This window comes from Paramacrobiotus metropolitanus, unplaced genomic scaffold, assembly GCF_019649055.1.
Source record: "Paramacrobiotus metropolitanus isolate TYO unplaced genomic scaffold, Prichtersi_v1.0 Parri_scaffold0000005, whole genome shotgun sequence".
Taxonomy (NCBI): domain Eukaryota; kingdom Metazoa; phylum Tardigrada; class Eutardigrada; order Parachela; family Macrobiotidae; genus Paramacrobiotus; species Paramacrobiotus metropolitanus.
In genome coordinates this window covers 229,725-244,605 of record NW_026570225.1, presented here as the reverse complement: position 1 = coordinate 244,605, position 14,881 = coordinate 229,725, and the positions used below count along the sequence as shown (strand labels likewise).

The following is a 14,881-nucleotide window of genomic DNA, read 5'->3' as shown; positions in this document are numbered from 1 at the left end:
TGTATTTACGTATATTATCCTGTTTCCAAAGATTCGCACATTATTAAACTTAAAAATTGTTACCACCGGTTTGTAGGGCTTATCAGGTTATAAGCAGTCATATAGGTATGTATTTTTCTCCTGAACTAAGTAACGTCACCTATTATGCTCGTGTTAATATATTACTATGAGCATGAGTATGAATAAATGTCAGAGGGAAGGTAAATCACTAATCGATAATATAGAAAGATTGCCTATCGATACCCGGCCGTGCTCATGACCATGTACCCCAGATACTGAGTGAGCGGGATCAACCGCCATTATATATATACTTCAAGTATAAGTGGAAAGCGGTACGAGTAGGTTTAGACGTAGTTCACTGACTTATCTCATACTTAATTTTCTTGAACAGATGGTCATTAATGAAGGGGCGCTATCAACCTAGCTCCCGGGCTCCTGGCCCCAGCTGTTCGAGTTTGTTGTTAAGTTGAAAATGCTTAAAGTGCATTAGTTGCTACATTAGTTGCTATTTGGGATAATGACAACAAGAAGGGAAATGGTCCCAAACGGTTACTCTTGTCGACAGCTCCGATGAGTGATATTCTCTTCCGATACTCTTAACGGATATAAGAGTAAGGTTTTCGCTATGGGAGTGTGGTCTTCGTTATGTGTCTTAATTAAATAAGAAATACGCAATAGTGACAATTCACCAAAAGTTGACTATAAGGATTAATCAAGCCTGAAATCCAATTTTCGCACTACGTAGGCAAGATTCCAAACCAGACTAGTCCGAGATCTCTGACCTGTTGCGCGCTTACAATACAGTATGCTGTATCTTTCGTAATTTTGTTAATAAAGATGTGACAGTACCTCCTGTATGTACGATATGTGCTATGCAGTATTTACTGTACATTCCACTTGTACATTACATATCTATATATTATAGTATTGTTCGCGCAATTTATAGCATGATATTACTCAGCCATATTTGACTTAATTACTGTAGAACTTGTGTGCTCGCATTTACTTTGTACGATTGATAATAACCTTAACTTTTAAGTAGATCATTGTCACGTTAGGTGGTAATTCGGTCAGTCAAGATTATTACTAATCCACGCACTGTACGTACAAGCGCTTTCTGTATAAGTAATGTTACCAGCAATACTTCAGTACAACCAGAATGTATTCAGGTGATAGTGAATTTTCCCATAGAAGTCAATGCTGAAAATCTTAAGTACTGCAACTCGTACGAGTTTAGACCCGGATCGTTCACAAGCCGAATATCGTATCACGTGATGCAAAACCCGGCGAAACAGATTCCAGGGTGTTGCAAGACTCTAATTTCCTATATTGAACCGGGTCTAGTTTTCCACACCTGCCATGCAGTGTTCCAGTGAATCATGGGGCCGCTCAATCATAAAAGCACGAAATTTCGCTGTTTAATCTGGCACACTATAGCCATACTGTAATCGCACTGGTACAACTATTGACCAGTCTCGTATAATATTATAGCACAGTGCTATGATATCGATACAATCATAATTATTTCTTAGCCGGATTTACCATCCAAACAGAGTACGCAGCATAATCTCGAGATCGGGAGCTGTTTTTGGAGGTGCCATCTTTTCTGTCGAATGATGCGATAGCGGGAACCTGTCTACCATGGAAGCGGTAGTAATGACCTTTGTAACCGTCGCGGCACTTGCAATTAGCGTCGAGTACGTAGAAGCAGTCGACGCTGCCGTCGGTGCAGGTGTTGGAATAAATCGGTTTCCAATATTTCTAATGAATAATGTGCCACCCTTCTGGCTATACGGCAGACTGGAGGAGTAGCTAGCGAAACGGGGATTCGCGCTGCTTCCAGTCGAAACTGGTCCGCGGCTAATGGCGGCGGGCGTGCGAGGCGGGCCTTCAATGTAAGAATGCTGTATTGTACCAGGTATAGTGGATGCATTTTTGGTATCCTTTACAGCAATCAAACTAACGCTATTAAATTTAAGTTCTAAAATTTATAAATCCGAAGAATTTCGAGGCTTCTAAGTTATTGGCTCGATCCAGTTATTGTTATTCTAGGTTTCTGGTTCGAATCAGATGAGCGTTAACAATAAGATCATTCAGATTAGTCTTAACGACTAACCACAAATCCCGGATTCTGAGCAGACAATTTTCACTTCCGGTGGAATGGGAGCAAACATTCTGCCTTCAGGTGGGGCGAAATGTAGGGAAGCTCCATTAGGGCGATAAATCCCGTCCAAATCGCGATTCCATGAAGGGGGTGCTTGTTGCAGAGCGGCTCTGTTCAAATCTGTGAAAATTTAAATGTTCAGTCGTGCATATGCCTAAACAATGAAAATAGCGGGAAATATCGCTTATTGTAACTGTATCTGTAGTAGGTACCTGCGCGCGCTCTAAAATTATCATTAACTTGTTTTCTGAAGGTGTAAAATTACTCGAATGAAAAATTAGCTGGATGATACTTTAGCAGAGTTACGAAATTAGAGTAGAGTTACAACTTTAGCAGAGTCACACACAACGACGGAACCTCCCGACCTCGAACACCCTCGGTATGCATTTTCTTGTGCGCAGTCCCGGGTTGTTCACGGTTCGGCCGTTTTCCAAACGGAGGTTCCACTACAGCCTACTTAGATAATGTTACCAGCGCATTGGTAATCCATGATTCTACTTATTTCTACGTGTTATGCACAAGTTCATATTTCAAGTACTAGTAGCAGATAGCTAGGTAGATCATTGCCGTTCTGTACAGAAAAACTAACCTTTCGAAGACTTCCTCTTCGAGGGGGAAGAACGAGAGGGTATGTTAGTAATTCCATTCACAAAGGAAGTATAATTTATGGTCATCCACGATAAAAAAATCAGCCGGCTGAGGATCATATGTACGTGTAATTGCAAGACACCTGTATTCTGATATGGTAAGTACTTAATAAAAAAAAGCATTAATCAACGGGATATTGATCATGGGAGCATTCGTTCATCAGGATTTGTATACTTACTTCAAAAATTGTTAATAAAGATTAATGGTTACAAATTTCGAGACCAGATGTAAATGTCGTTCTGGTATTCGGAAAACGCATAAGATTCTGCTGGCACTATACCAAATTATGGTTGTCGACTTAGTAGCGTGTCTGGGAATTAGCAGAATCACGAAGGTTCACCGTCAACAATTCTGAGACAAAAAAAACACAGTCACGTTCTTCCACATTGTGACCGCCGGTAGTAGGCGCGTACAAAATGATGTGCGATGGAACATTGGTTCACACGCTGTACATATGTAAGTTCACTGTATAAATATATTACGTTGTAGGCCGGGATCCGGATGAACCAGACTCCGTAAATTTGTCACTTCGGTGTTGGTCTTTCCTTAAAATTACGTTCATGGATTGAGTAGAATAAAAATAAGACAATTATATGGCACTGCAGGAAGAATATCAATGAAAATACATGAACAAATGATAAAAAATATCAATCTGACTTGCACGAGCTTCATTTTTTTAGTTGTCCTAGACCTTCACATCAAACACCTTCGGGGCGTTTATCCAAGTGAGAGATATATACCAGTTTTATCACACGAGAAACCGGAAACGTCTGTTTTTAACAAGTGCTTTGCAAAATTGCCGTAGATTATTACTATATACAACAAAACATAACAGATAACGACAAACTGTGCTCAACGTCGAAGCATTGTTATAACAACTTCCTGCCCATTTTTCAGCACCATCCCAGTTTCAATCGGAAAAACCAAATTCAAGCTTTAATTTGCCGGAAATTGGTGGCCGCAAAGGGGAAAAGTGATTCTAGCACTCTGCGATGATATTTGGTTCGAGGAGCCAATCCAGCAGAAAACTGCTCGAAAAAGGAACCTTGCTTGATGGACCGGGACATCGGCACGGAATTGGCTTGGATATTCGACAGGTTCTCTGGGAGTATCCTTCTTATTGATGAATCGCCACTGTCGGCTAGCAATCCGGATGTCAGCCCAGTAGTCGGCCCTGTGGAGAAAGCGCATTAAAATTTGACAATAAAACTAACAAAATCGCTCATCATCTTGATCCCTAAAGGTCATCGGGTTAAATCAGTTTAAATCAGTTTACATTTAGTCAGTTATTAACCAAGAAGTAACTACTCAGAATTCGAGACGCAACTGCTAACTGACAAACAAACAAAACTTATTACGATATTCTAATTTCGAAGAACTGATGTTCTTCCTGCATTCGGATTTTAAGGATGGCACTTACGGTATTATGTGGCACTCGTACATTAAGAAATCGGAAACGTGAAGTCGAATTTTCTCATACCGATTGAAATAATATTGTTCTGTTCCATCCCAGGAGATGATGTTTCGGACATTCCCTTGACTACAGTGGAATCATTGGACACGCCGTGACCGTCGACGTGCACTTCCGCTGGGACTGATGCACTGCCGGTTATTATCTACAAAATCGCCTGTTGTGATCAATCGTTGAATCATTAATATTGTTGTCGCCTGTATGAACGCGGAAATGCATGTACAAAAGGCTTTAGTTTTTAAAAACCAGTTTCAGATTAAAGAAATCAAAACGTTTTCAGGTCTAATATTTCAACAATCGAGATATCTTACAAAAATCATGGCGATTTACCAAAAAAGTCATCATGATTTGACACTTTGATTTATGTACATTAAAATTTAATTGGCAATAAAAAACTAACAAAATCGCAAATTAAAATCGCAAGTCAAATTTATGTACGTGTATCTGTAGCATTTTTTCAAAAATTTATTCACATCTCAGATACAGTAGTTTACAGTATCTGTACTATTCATCAAGTTACCTGCTATGACACTGAATAACGAAGTGCACATTGTGCACATTGTATCTGTATAATGTGGTAACTGAAACGTTGACGTATCGGTAACTAACAACAAAAGTAAACTTATTCATAAAAATAAGTGCTCCAGGAGTCAAGGGTGGCATGACACTGAACCACATGGGTCTAACCTGTGGTTCGATGTACACACTGGTGATGGTGACGGCGGCGGGCGTCGCCGGAGCATACGTCATCTGCAGCGTCGTGGTCGTTACCGTCGTCGTCGTCTTGAATTCAAAGGGCATGTCGTTGAACACTTGTGGTGGCATGAATTCGCCGCGCTGATTTTTCTTTTTCAGACGAAATTCCAACCAGACCGGTACATCTGATTCGCCCAGCGAGACACGTTGGGTCTCTTCATAATAACCGCTGGCGAACGCACGGATTGTGTAATTACCGGGAAGTAGTAGACGCCAAAATTCACCCCGATCACTCGTCTCATATTCCATACTGCGACCTTGCACGGCGACGAATGCATGTGGAATGGGTTGATTGCGCTCGTCCAGGACAAGTCCTTTCACCCCTGACCACGCAGCAACAAGATCATCGTTATGGCAGCCGCGCAGTCAAAGCGCAGAATTACTAATGCCAGCGAATCAATTTAATGATGGAAATACTTTTACTACCTACCACTTTAATGCATTGCTTAAACATACATTTTCAATAAGTAGTTTATCATTATCATTTTTTATGATCTTATGTAAAGCTACGCAATTATTCTTAGCACAGTCATAATATACCTTTTTAGAAATCATCTTTTGTAGTTCTTGCCCTGATCAGTGGCGACTACATTAAAGTACATATTAACGAATCTCATTTTACCCAGCAAAACACAGGCACAAGCTATTATTTTCAAATCTGTATTTATATCATGAAAAAAGCCAATTAAATTTTTAATGTACTGTATTTTGAAGTTTTTATCAGTTAGTTGTACATTGTAACGTCAAGCCCGTCAAGCCAAAATGCTAACAGTTACGAAGGTGGAAAATTATTTTTCGTTCATATCCATTTTTATAGTATATAGTACCTTTAATAAGTATCACACGCTAGTACACACTTAGTACTGAAACTTAGTACCATTTTTACGTCTACGATTGTGTTCGCTGCTACAAACAGTCAACAACAACACTTTTATCGGGAGTGTATAATGTTACAATTTGTGCTTAATTCCGTAAACTGGCGCTTTTTTGAGTGGCTATTTTTAAAAACAGACCATGTGTTGCTCAGTAAGCAATATTTCAAGCAAATTCTATAAAGGCAAGCGTCCCTTGTGCACAGTCCCTTCTCATGTTAACTGGCACAAATTCTTCATTTGATCATATTTATTGAGCGAAGCTCGCCTTATACATATTGAGAAATAAATCACAAAGGCAGGCTTCTCCCAGCCCACTGAATATTTTAAAAACTCGTAATTTACTAATTTCGTTAGACCTACCGAGTTGAGCTTGTTGGACGAAACCGATCATAGCGCTTTTGTTTTCTTCCCAGAAATGGCGCAACATAGACCTTGGGGGAAATTTGCAGCATGACACTTCTAAAGTGACCTCCATTACGCCAGCCACGACGTAATTAAAATCTTGCATTCCGCCTGAAAAATAAGACATTATTCCATTTAATCATTTGACTGACATGCGCACTCCCGACCTCAGCTAAAACTTATTTTTAATTTCTGGAAGTAAGAAATCAAGCAAGAAAAGGTTAATAGTGAGTGTTATAGCAGCCGAATAATCACCTGTCAAAGGAAACCAGGCTGCTCCATTTGTAACGCCACCTTCGAAGTAATCTCCGCAACTGAGACCGGTGTGCATGTGCAAATGACGCTGAGCATACGTAGTGGCTGTAAATCAGCAATACGTCAGTTAAAAAATTACTGTATCCAGTGCGATAAGAAAACTTAGCATTTTACGCATATATACTGTTTCATTTAGGTTTTAGTTGGTTTAGGAGTATTTACTTGGCAGTGCAAAACAACCCTTCATGCTTCACATATCAGTTTACACTGTGCATTAACATAATATCAGTTTACAATAATTGTTGCAGACGCTACCACTGACGTGTGTAGTACTGTTCGCATTACCCAGATGATAAAAAATGTCATGGTCTTCGGTTAGCGTGAGTTTCGGCACTTGAGAGAATCCTGCGTAATTGTCCCAAGGATACGACGCCACCACGGCACCGCCGTGAAAATTGGCGGATAACACAAATTTGTTGTTCTTTAGCCATTTGATAATGTGCTTGGTTTCCTTCTCGCGCCGGACAAAGTTCTTCCGCATAAAATCAGGAAAATTCCGATTTAAATCCGCTCCCCGTGTATTATACCTGTTCAGCGTACACTGCATTACAATTCGCATTGCATAATCCAATCAGTTTTTGTGCCTGTAATTAACGTGCTGGGCGGACGCCCATCACATGGTCAGCCATGCATGGCAGACGAAATGGCAACTAACCTGCCTTTAGTACCACTACAAACACCTTCTTCGGCCAATTCAAATCCATCCGGATTCATGCTTGGTAGTAGATGGATTTCGGTGTTGGTCAACAGTTTTGTTATGGCGCTGTCATTGTCGGGATTACGCAAGACGTGATAAGCAAAATGTATCAGCAGCGACCGACCGACCGGCTGCAAAGAAACCGTATGGCTGTTATACAATTTTAGCGTAAGGAAACCGAAAGTGCTTTGTCGAAATAGCCACTATAAACAGAAAGATGCCGAATGCGGCAGTAAATTTTATTATCTATCCATAATTCGTGCGCCAGGTTTAGTTTTGCATATTTTTGTCATACTCTCTGTGTACAGTTTGCGATGACCTTCACATCATTGCTATTTCGAATTTATCCAAAAACTAGAATAGTAGCTGCTTAAAAATGTGCAACGGATACTGGTACTAAAACTAAAACCACTTCAATCTTTTCATGAACAACATATCCGCTAAGTTGGAAGACCCAAAAAGACGATATTCCGCGAACACGTACATCTATGTAGTACGAAAAGGAGAATGAATGATGCCATTGTAAACATTTTTCTCAATAAATTTCGTGTATTGTTGTCCCGCAACTTACATAATAAATATATAGGAAACAAATTTAGCACAGTATTGCACAAATATGAGATGTGCAAAAGAGATTCAAACAGGAAATCTCTCAGGATGCCTACAAGAATACCTGTTTCTGATGCAAAAATCAAGACACAACAAGTGGCGTATCAAAAGTTGCCGATCATCCATGTTATCACGATCAGGCATCGTAACATATGTAGCGTGACGCTTACAATTACGATTAGCATCGCGATCGGTGCACAAGTCGTTTCATGTACCGACGCGTCGATATCAATAATTTTTGTCAAGGTAATCATTGTGTTTATCACTGACGAAATGGTGTTTCGATCTGAAACTTTGACTGAAAAAGATTGTTATGGTATTGCAACAACACTGTACATTCATGATCATCTAGCTTAATAACAAAACGGACTGCAAAACCAGCTTATAATCCATTTACCGTAAATGAACACGTTCTGCTGCTTTGCGGCTTCCACTTTGAGACAATCCAGTTTGCTTTACAAAACCAATAAGCTCGTTAATTAGGCTCTTCCACTACAGACTGCAATCTGATATACGGTACAACAAGGATAAAACCATATAGTCAATGAGATTTACTGAGAATGCTGCCATTAACCTAAAATAAATTGTAGCGGTAAGTAGTAGTACCCGGTTCATTTCGATCAAGTGTTAATATAAGCAACAGCACTACAGCACCAAACCAAATACCAACAAAAAATATGTTGAAGCGCTCACAAATATTTAAAGCTCAGTATTGCGAAAATTAATGGCTTTACAGTACTTTATACCGATACTGAATCGCTGAATGAGAAAACGTTTTGGGAAACAAAAAGAACTGTTACAAAAAGTATTTGTGAGGCTTTTATGTAAACTACTTACAAAAACAATAACCAAAAAGGGGGAAGATTACAAGCTTCCGCGGATTGTTAACTAGGTTGATGCTCAGCAAGGTACGTGGAACAATTTCATAACATACTGTATTTGCATTCAAATGTAGCAGAATAACTGCATTGCCGTCAGTTCGATGACAATCGGCTACAGAAAAATTCGAACATCACTTTGTTGCTGCATATCACTTTTGCTCAACTCCCACCCAGTGATGGTTTCTTGGAAAACTGCTGAATTTTAGAAAGCTCATATTTTTGATCTTGCTACTATGGCATGTTCTTTAGACCTTTTAAAACTCCGAACCTTCTGAACTGAAGGGCACCAGATTAATATGGCGGTTTTGGGGCAAAACACCATGCAGCCACAACAACCCCTAGTACAAATTTTCCGTGCCCTTTGCGTCAGTCTAAACGCAAAATGTTACCTCATTTCCGTGCATGTTTCCAACTAGCTTGACCGACGGTTTACCCAACGGTCGGTCCCACGGGTCAGAACTGATGCAGAGCGCCCATAATTCCCGTCCCCGTTCCGATTTGCCCAATGAATACAAGCGCGTGAAATTGGGAAAGGTTCTCTGAATATTATGTAGTTCCTCTGTTAATTCCATGTAATTATTATACTGAAATGCAGGAGTGGCAGGATTGGCAAGTAAAGTCGCCCGCACAGTAGTGCATAAGGAGAGTATATACATTGTGAGCAGATGAGTATACAGCGCTGCTGGCCATTTCCGGCGCGTCGGCGAGGTCCGCAGGACATTGAGGAGTCGGGTCAGTCGTATGTGATACATGCTGCCACACAAAAGAAACATAGCGTCCAACCGGACGTTAGCAGCGGAAGATATAAATAATGCCCGATAAAGGATACATCGCCGCTGATAGGAAAGTGATGTATCACCGTGTGCGGACGTTCACACACAACAGTGTCGCTTCCTGTTGGTACACGAGCGATGATTTTGTATAAAAAAGAACAGAAATGTAAAGTGAGAAGTGTCGATCGCCAGCACAAAGCATCCTACAGTGCCAGCAAACGCAATGTCACGTTCGGATACTGTCGTTTAAGTGCCAAAAGACATATAAAAATTTATTTCCCGATCGTCGGCCGGCTAATAATAAAACTGCCGCATGGCGCAATCTGATTAGTGCATCAGTGCATATGGATCAGTCTGCGGCTGGCCACGCGGTAGCTGTGCTGCGTCAAGTGCATTATTGGTACACATTCGATGATTTCTTTTTAGTCTCTTCAATCTATTAAAATGCTCTCGGTTTGTTTAACCACAATATCACAACAGAAATCGTTCAACGATCACAGTGTTAAGTTGTTAGCGAGCAATGTAATGTTCGCGGACGCTGTCTTGGATGTGTTGAAAAGGGTCCTTTACGACGGCGCCTGCCGCGTGCACTGCGCCGGGAAACGTACAAGCTGTGTACATTGTACGCCGTGCCCTTTTAACGTATTGTAGTACTGTTAAACAATCCACGTTGCCCTTTCGACGCGTACTGACACTCTGGTCTTTGTTGTACAGTGTACACACTGACCGTTGGCGTACGGAATGACTTTGCCGTGTACAGACATGCAACGATAAAATTTAATGTTATCAAATCAATACATTCTCTAAAAATAATGATAGTGCAGAAATCTGTGCACATACACAGCGACCTATTTGACGTACAGAGTGTCCGGTCGCCATTGGCCAGAAGCTGGGCATTGTACGTGTTTCGCTAGCCGCGCGTACAGTGAAGTCAGTCAGAGCACAATTGGATCGCAACTGCTTGATGTGATGTGATATTGATGGATGTTGATTTGGTGTTTGGTGTTTGCGTATTAAATCAACACACCACGGGCCATGCAACAAAATGTCATTGTTTCATGTCCAATAGCTCTGAGTGTCAGGCAAGGTCAAGGCAAGAACGTTAAGCTGCTCAGTTGTAATGTGCCACTGGACGGGGACGAAGTGGCCGGTACTGAGTGCTGCACTGTGTGGATGGAAAGATGAAGCCATGTGTTTCTCCTCTCGGGTACAAAGCTCCACACTGTCCATCGTTGTGTATGCGAATGTACGTGTGGACGTTTGGCCGCGATCGACGAACTGTTTCGATAGCCCGCCGCGGCCAGTGTGATGGCTGAGCATGATCCGGATTAATGCGGCCAAATCGGTTACATTGCTTGTTTAAGCTGCCATATTATCCCCGCTGATCCGCCACTCCAGTGCCGTAACCGTATATCAAAGCGTTATGATTAGTGTCGACAACATGATGGCATCGAAAATTATTGTAACACTCGTCGGTCTCGCTGCAGTTGTTGAAAACATTGTTCCCGTTGTTTTTTGACGAGATACAGATGTTGGTCTGCTTTTGTAAAGAGTCGGCAACGCATTCGAAGCATGATGGGAGCACGCGCGTATTGCACAGGAGTACACTCACTCGTATATACTTGTATATGTGGATAAAATCTCCATTGGCACGCCTTACAATTAAAGTATAATTTATTAGTTTAATGTTTCATGTTTTCGTAAACCTGTATAATGTACACTGCGCAGCTATGCCACATTTAACTCCAATTTCGCAGCTTGCAATAGTTTTTTTTTCAAATTCTTCAAAGCAAAACTTACAAACTCGCTTGCTTAAGTACTGCATGGGAAAAAGATTTTGGGGGTCAAGCAAAGTGTAGCGGTCACCTGCAGTTTGTTACCTCTGATTAAATTACAGGAAGAACATTTTTTAATTTATTCAAATTATCTTGTACTTGCTCATATTTTTGAATAAGAGTACGTACGTAGATTTATGAATATGTATCCAATTAATGTAAAGAAAGAAAAAGTCAGAAGTACGTTTCGTGCCGAAAGCATATGGTGCAGGTACCGGTGGCACCGGTGGCAAGTAAGTGCATTATACGCGGCATATTGTCATAGCATTATTATCAGTAAAAGCCAAAATAGAGGTAGCCAAAAGCCAGATATTGCTATTAAAGTAACATCAAAAGTACTCGAAATATTGCTTACCTAAGCGCTTACGCTGGTATTGTGCTTTTATTGTATCCCATGAAACTGCCGTCAACACTGTAATACTGTCAGAAAGATTATAGTTATGTACTTATATGAGATTACGAAACCGTTAATCCAGCCAGATTCCTATCTGGACCAGGTCAACATTTTCCCAGCCGTGGAGATCATTTCTGCGCAGCCGGTAAAATTTGGCAGAGTATTAATATACAGATTAAACAAACAACAAACGGAATTAATCACCGAAACCAAAAAAATCACAACGTGAAAGCTAAAGGTCACCACTTTGATGACCACCAACTCTTCCAGGACGTGTTCGGGCCAGGCTAACTCCTCCTTTCCTAGCTGGTGCGCCAGGTTCTGTTCGACCTTAATGTAGGGAAGCAATTTCTTTTGCCAGTCTCGCAACGTGCTATATACACCGTACACAATTAAGGTCAGGCCGAATGCACATAAAGAAGAAATAGCGTTGAATTTGCTGAGGCTCTGCACGCAGCCGATCAGGCACTTTTTGTGTCCGGATGAGCTGATCTTCCAGGTGAAGATGCCCAGGGCACCGTTGACCATAGCAAAACAACCCACAAAGATTCCCACGGATTCCAGCCAGAGGAAAGCGGCACTGGCACGGGGATACTTCAGTTTGCCTGCAAGCAGATTGACTGTATGTATGAGTAATGTGTATGTCCAGATCCTGTCTTTAGTTTTAGGAACGGGGGGAGTACTTCCGTTTTCCTCCCTCCGTTTAAAAGCCACATCTGGCGTAGAAAGTTTAGAAAAGTGGCTTGAAACGTCACAGCCCTGCACTTTTTTGTAAAAATTTTTGGCGCGCCGGGCGCCAGTGCACCAGCTCCAGGCCGGTACGTCAATTTCGCCCCCCTCCCTTGGGCGCGCCCTACTTCTAAAGCGGGCATGAATATGGCAGACTATGTGTGTTATTGGTCTCCACTACTGCAGTCGTCTTACATATGACGACCTTACTAAAAAATTAATAGAACTTCAACTCAAAAACCTGGTATAGCTACCTTATTACCATAACAAGGAAGTAAAACAATTATTTGACTGGCTGTGCTCCCATGTCAAATTTGGTTGAGAGTCTTATAATGATATGGGATTGAAATCGCCGGTTGCCGTGGACTATGGAAATTGGAGATGCGTACTTGACTTCAAAATCCCTTGATCATTTTACGAAAATATATAGTATAATTAATACCATTACGTCTCCAAAGCCCAAATTAAAAGTAAAAATTAAAAGTGCGTTGCATGTACTTGTACAATGTTTATCTAACCATAAGTGTTAGAAATCATCTCCATGCTTCGCATTCTTACGCCAAAAGCAGTGTTACATTAACTAACTTGTGTGTACAGAATTATGTCTCTGCGCGCGTATACAACATATAGATATTACAGTAGCATTTGGTTCAGTGAAGCATAGCTAGAAAGGTTTGTGATGATTAATAATTTAAAGAACTGATAGACCGCTGTGAAGACGACAACTGCGGAAAGACAAATACTGTACTACCGAAAATCGTGTTAGCCACTGGTCATTCTTATACTACAAACAGCTTTTTGCGGAAGATCAAGCACAGATAACGGTACTTTGCCATAAGTTGTGCGAATTACGTAACACATACTCGTATAGGTAAGTACTGTTTTATAATTCCTGTATTTTGTGTATGTGAATTGTGAAGCGTAGTAAAACTTATAAAGATTATAATTATTACTTTTATAACTGCTTCGAAGTAGAAGTATAGCAATGTATGGTAGCGTACTGAACGCAAACCGTATATATGGGTACAGAGTACAAGTACTGCAGGCTAAGAATCTAAGATCAAGCGATCTCTCAAAGAGTTGGGGCTGACTATTATTCACATGGAATACGAGATAAGGAGTGATTACCATGCATACGTTTCCAGCTTTCCAGATTGAGACTCGAATTCAGAACTCGAATCTGTTGATGGCTAATTATATTGTGAATTTCGGGTGTGTGTAACTGTGAGTGTGGCTTTCGAATTGTTCACCATCACGCAAATGTACTAATAAAAATAACATGTGTCGACTGCTAAATTCTGCGAACACAATGCTCACTTAATAAATTCTAACTTCTTGAACATGTTCTTCTTGTCAGATACATCGCATTAAAGGACCCATCGGGTATCTTTATATTTTAGTCCGCAAGGCCGAACTTACTGGTTGTTTCCACGCACACGGTGGCCATTCCAACAGTCAGAGAAATAACACTCAGGGCAAACATCAACCGTACACTGCGCCGGTCCGATCGGTCCTTCTTCCGCTGCAGCGAACGGAACATTCTGATAAGACGTCCCTGTTTCTCCGCGGCATTCTGCGCGATACTGTTGATCGACGATGAACTGACCGATAATGCACGGTGGTCACCCACAGATTTCGATCGTTTTCGCAACATATTCGCCGGCTACAACAACTACAAGCATAAACGCCTGACCACTAGACATTCGACCCAACTGCGGTTGCAAATGTTTCCTGGCTAGCTATAGTGTTAAAATACGAACGTTTTTTTCAACTAGTCAAAAGTTTGGCCGAATCATGATGATTGAGTAAAACAAAACCCTTCGCGCTCGTCGCATAACGTTTTCACATCGGTGACACACCCCAAAATTGGACCAAGATAAATGTGGTGTCATCAAATTGTAATCCCTGCGTAACGATGTCACCAATTAGTAAATCAACAGACATGCTACCATCCTTATGTACATTTCGACTAAAGGACAAAAAGCGTCTTCTCAACGTTAACAAATAAGCAAAAAAGATTGTGCTCCGAGAAATAAATCTGACACGTTGTGAAAGTGATACTTGGACTGTTGGACATAATGCACAATGTGTTTCCGCTCACGCTTGCTGCCTGAATACTCCGCCTCCCGGCGGCCGAAGAGGATGAGTAATAAACGCTCTTAATTTTTGTGTGATTAAACAGTAAATAATGTAACCCTAAAAATAACATCTGGACACGGTAATCGGAGAAAAGGTCGGCTGTATCTGTAATGAAACTTGCGCCGACGCCAAGTGTGTGCGGCTTGTTCATGTGGTGGCACATGTGCTTACTCATATCACCCGTCCACAAACA

The 14,881-nt window shown here is 41.1% G+C and overlaps 3 protein-coding genes across 7 annotated transcripts; all 3 read right to left on the bottom strand.

Annotated features, from left to right (window-relative positions):
• Positions 1-1,181: 1,181 nt before the first annotated feature.
• On the bottom strand, positions 1,182-3,435 carry LOC129581374 (uncharacterized). Of its 3 annotated transcripts, none has more exons than XM_055472393.1 (4): positions 2,991-3,435; positions 2,754-2,901; positions 2,117-2,284; positions 1,182-1,888 (listed from the first exon to the last, which is right to left on the bottom strand). In XM_055472393.1, the coding sequence occupies exons 2-4, from the start codon at positions 2,869-2,871 to the stop codon at positions 1,539-1,541; spliced, it is 636 nt and encodes a 211-aa protein (XP_055328368.1). In that variant the 5' UTR covers positions 2,872-2,901; positions 2,991-3,435; the 3' UTR covers positions 1,182-1,538. The 3 variants fall into 3 exon arrangements, with proteins under 3 accessions (XP_055328368.1, XP_055328369.1, XP_055328367.1); XM_055472394.1 differs by having other exon boundaries at positions 2,754-2,894; XM_055472392.1 differs by having other exon boundaries at positions 2,754-3,435.
• A 42-nt stretch (positions 3,436-3,477) lies between these two features.
• LOC129581013 (carboxypeptidase M-like) lies at positions 3,478-10,113 on the bottom strand. 2 transcript variants are annotated; one of them, XM_055471827.1, is made up of 8 exons: positions 9,208-10,112; positions 7,287-7,459; positions 6,917-7,158; positions 6,572-6,676; positions 6,275-6,427; positions 4,971-5,362; positions 4,293-4,428; positions 3,478-3,986 (listed from the first exon to the last, which is right to left on the bottom strand). In XM_055471827.1, the coding sequence occupies exons 1-8, from the start codon at positions 9,589-9,591 to the stop codon at positions 3,742-3,744; spliced, it is 1,830 nt and encodes a 609-aa protein (XP_055327802.1). In that variant the 5' UTR covers positions 9,592-10,112; the 3' UTR covers positions 3,478-3,741. The 2 variants fall into 2 exon arrangements, with proteins under 2 accessions (XP_055327802.1, XP_055327803.1); XM_055471828.1 differs by having other exon boundaries at positions 3,857-3,986; positions 4,233-4,428; positions 9,208-10,113.
• Positions 10,114-11,825: 1,712 nt separating this feature from the next.
• On the bottom strand, positions 11,826-14,560 carry LOC129581405 (uncharacterized). Of its 2 annotated transcripts, XM_055472440.1 has the most exons (3): positions 14,310-14,560; positions 13,969-14,221; positions 11,826-12,425 (listed from the first exon to the last, which is right to left on the bottom strand). In XM_055472440.1, the coding sequence occupies exons 2-3, from the start codon at positions 14,201-14,203 to the stop codon at positions 11,911-11,913; spliced, it is 750 nt and encodes a 249-aa protein (XP_055328415.1). In that variant the 5' UTR covers positions 14,204-14,221; positions 14,310-14,560; the 3' UTR covers positions 11,826-11,910. The 2 variants fall into 2 exon arrangements, with proteins under 2 accessions (XP_055328415.1, XP_055328414.1); XM_055472439.1 differs by having other exon boundaries at positions 13,969-14,560.
• Positions 14,561-14,881: the final 321 nt, after the last annotated feature.

Bases quoted from the DNA above. Each gene is read 5' to 3' on its own strand.
- LOC129581374 (XM_055472392.1), bottom strand. From the start codon at position 2,934: ATGCTTTTTTTTATTAAGTACTTACCATATCAGAATACAGGTGTCTTG. The intron at 2,285-2,753 runs GTTAGTTTTTCT...AAATTTTCACAG, and splicing joins GAAGAGGAAGTCTTCGAAAG to ATTTGAACAGAGCCGCTCTG. The intron at 1,889-2,116 runs GTTAGTCGTTAA...CTTACATTGAAG, and splicing joins CTCAGAATCCGGGATTTGTG to GCCCGCCTCGCACGCCCGCC.
- LOC129581013 (XM_055471827.1), bottom strand. From the start codon at position 9,591: ATGTTTCTTTTGTGTGGCAGCATGTATCACATACGACTGACCCGACTC. The intron at 7,460-9,207 runs GTAACATTTTGC...GTTTCTTTGCAG, and splicing joins GAAACATGCACGGAAATGAG to CCGGTCGGTCGGTCGCTGCT. The intron at 3,987-4,292 runs GTATGAGAAAAT...CTTTCTCCACAG, and splicing joins GAACAATATTATTTCAATCG to GGCCGACTACTGGGCTGACA.
- LOC129581405 (XM_055472439.1), bottom strand. From the start codon at position 14,203: ATGTTGCGAAAACGATCGAAATCTGTGGGTGACCACCGTGCATTATCG. The intron at 12,426-13,968 runs GTAAGTTCGGCC...ATCTGCTTGCAG, and splicing joins CGTGTGCGTGGAAACAACCA to GCAAACTGAAGTATCCCCGT.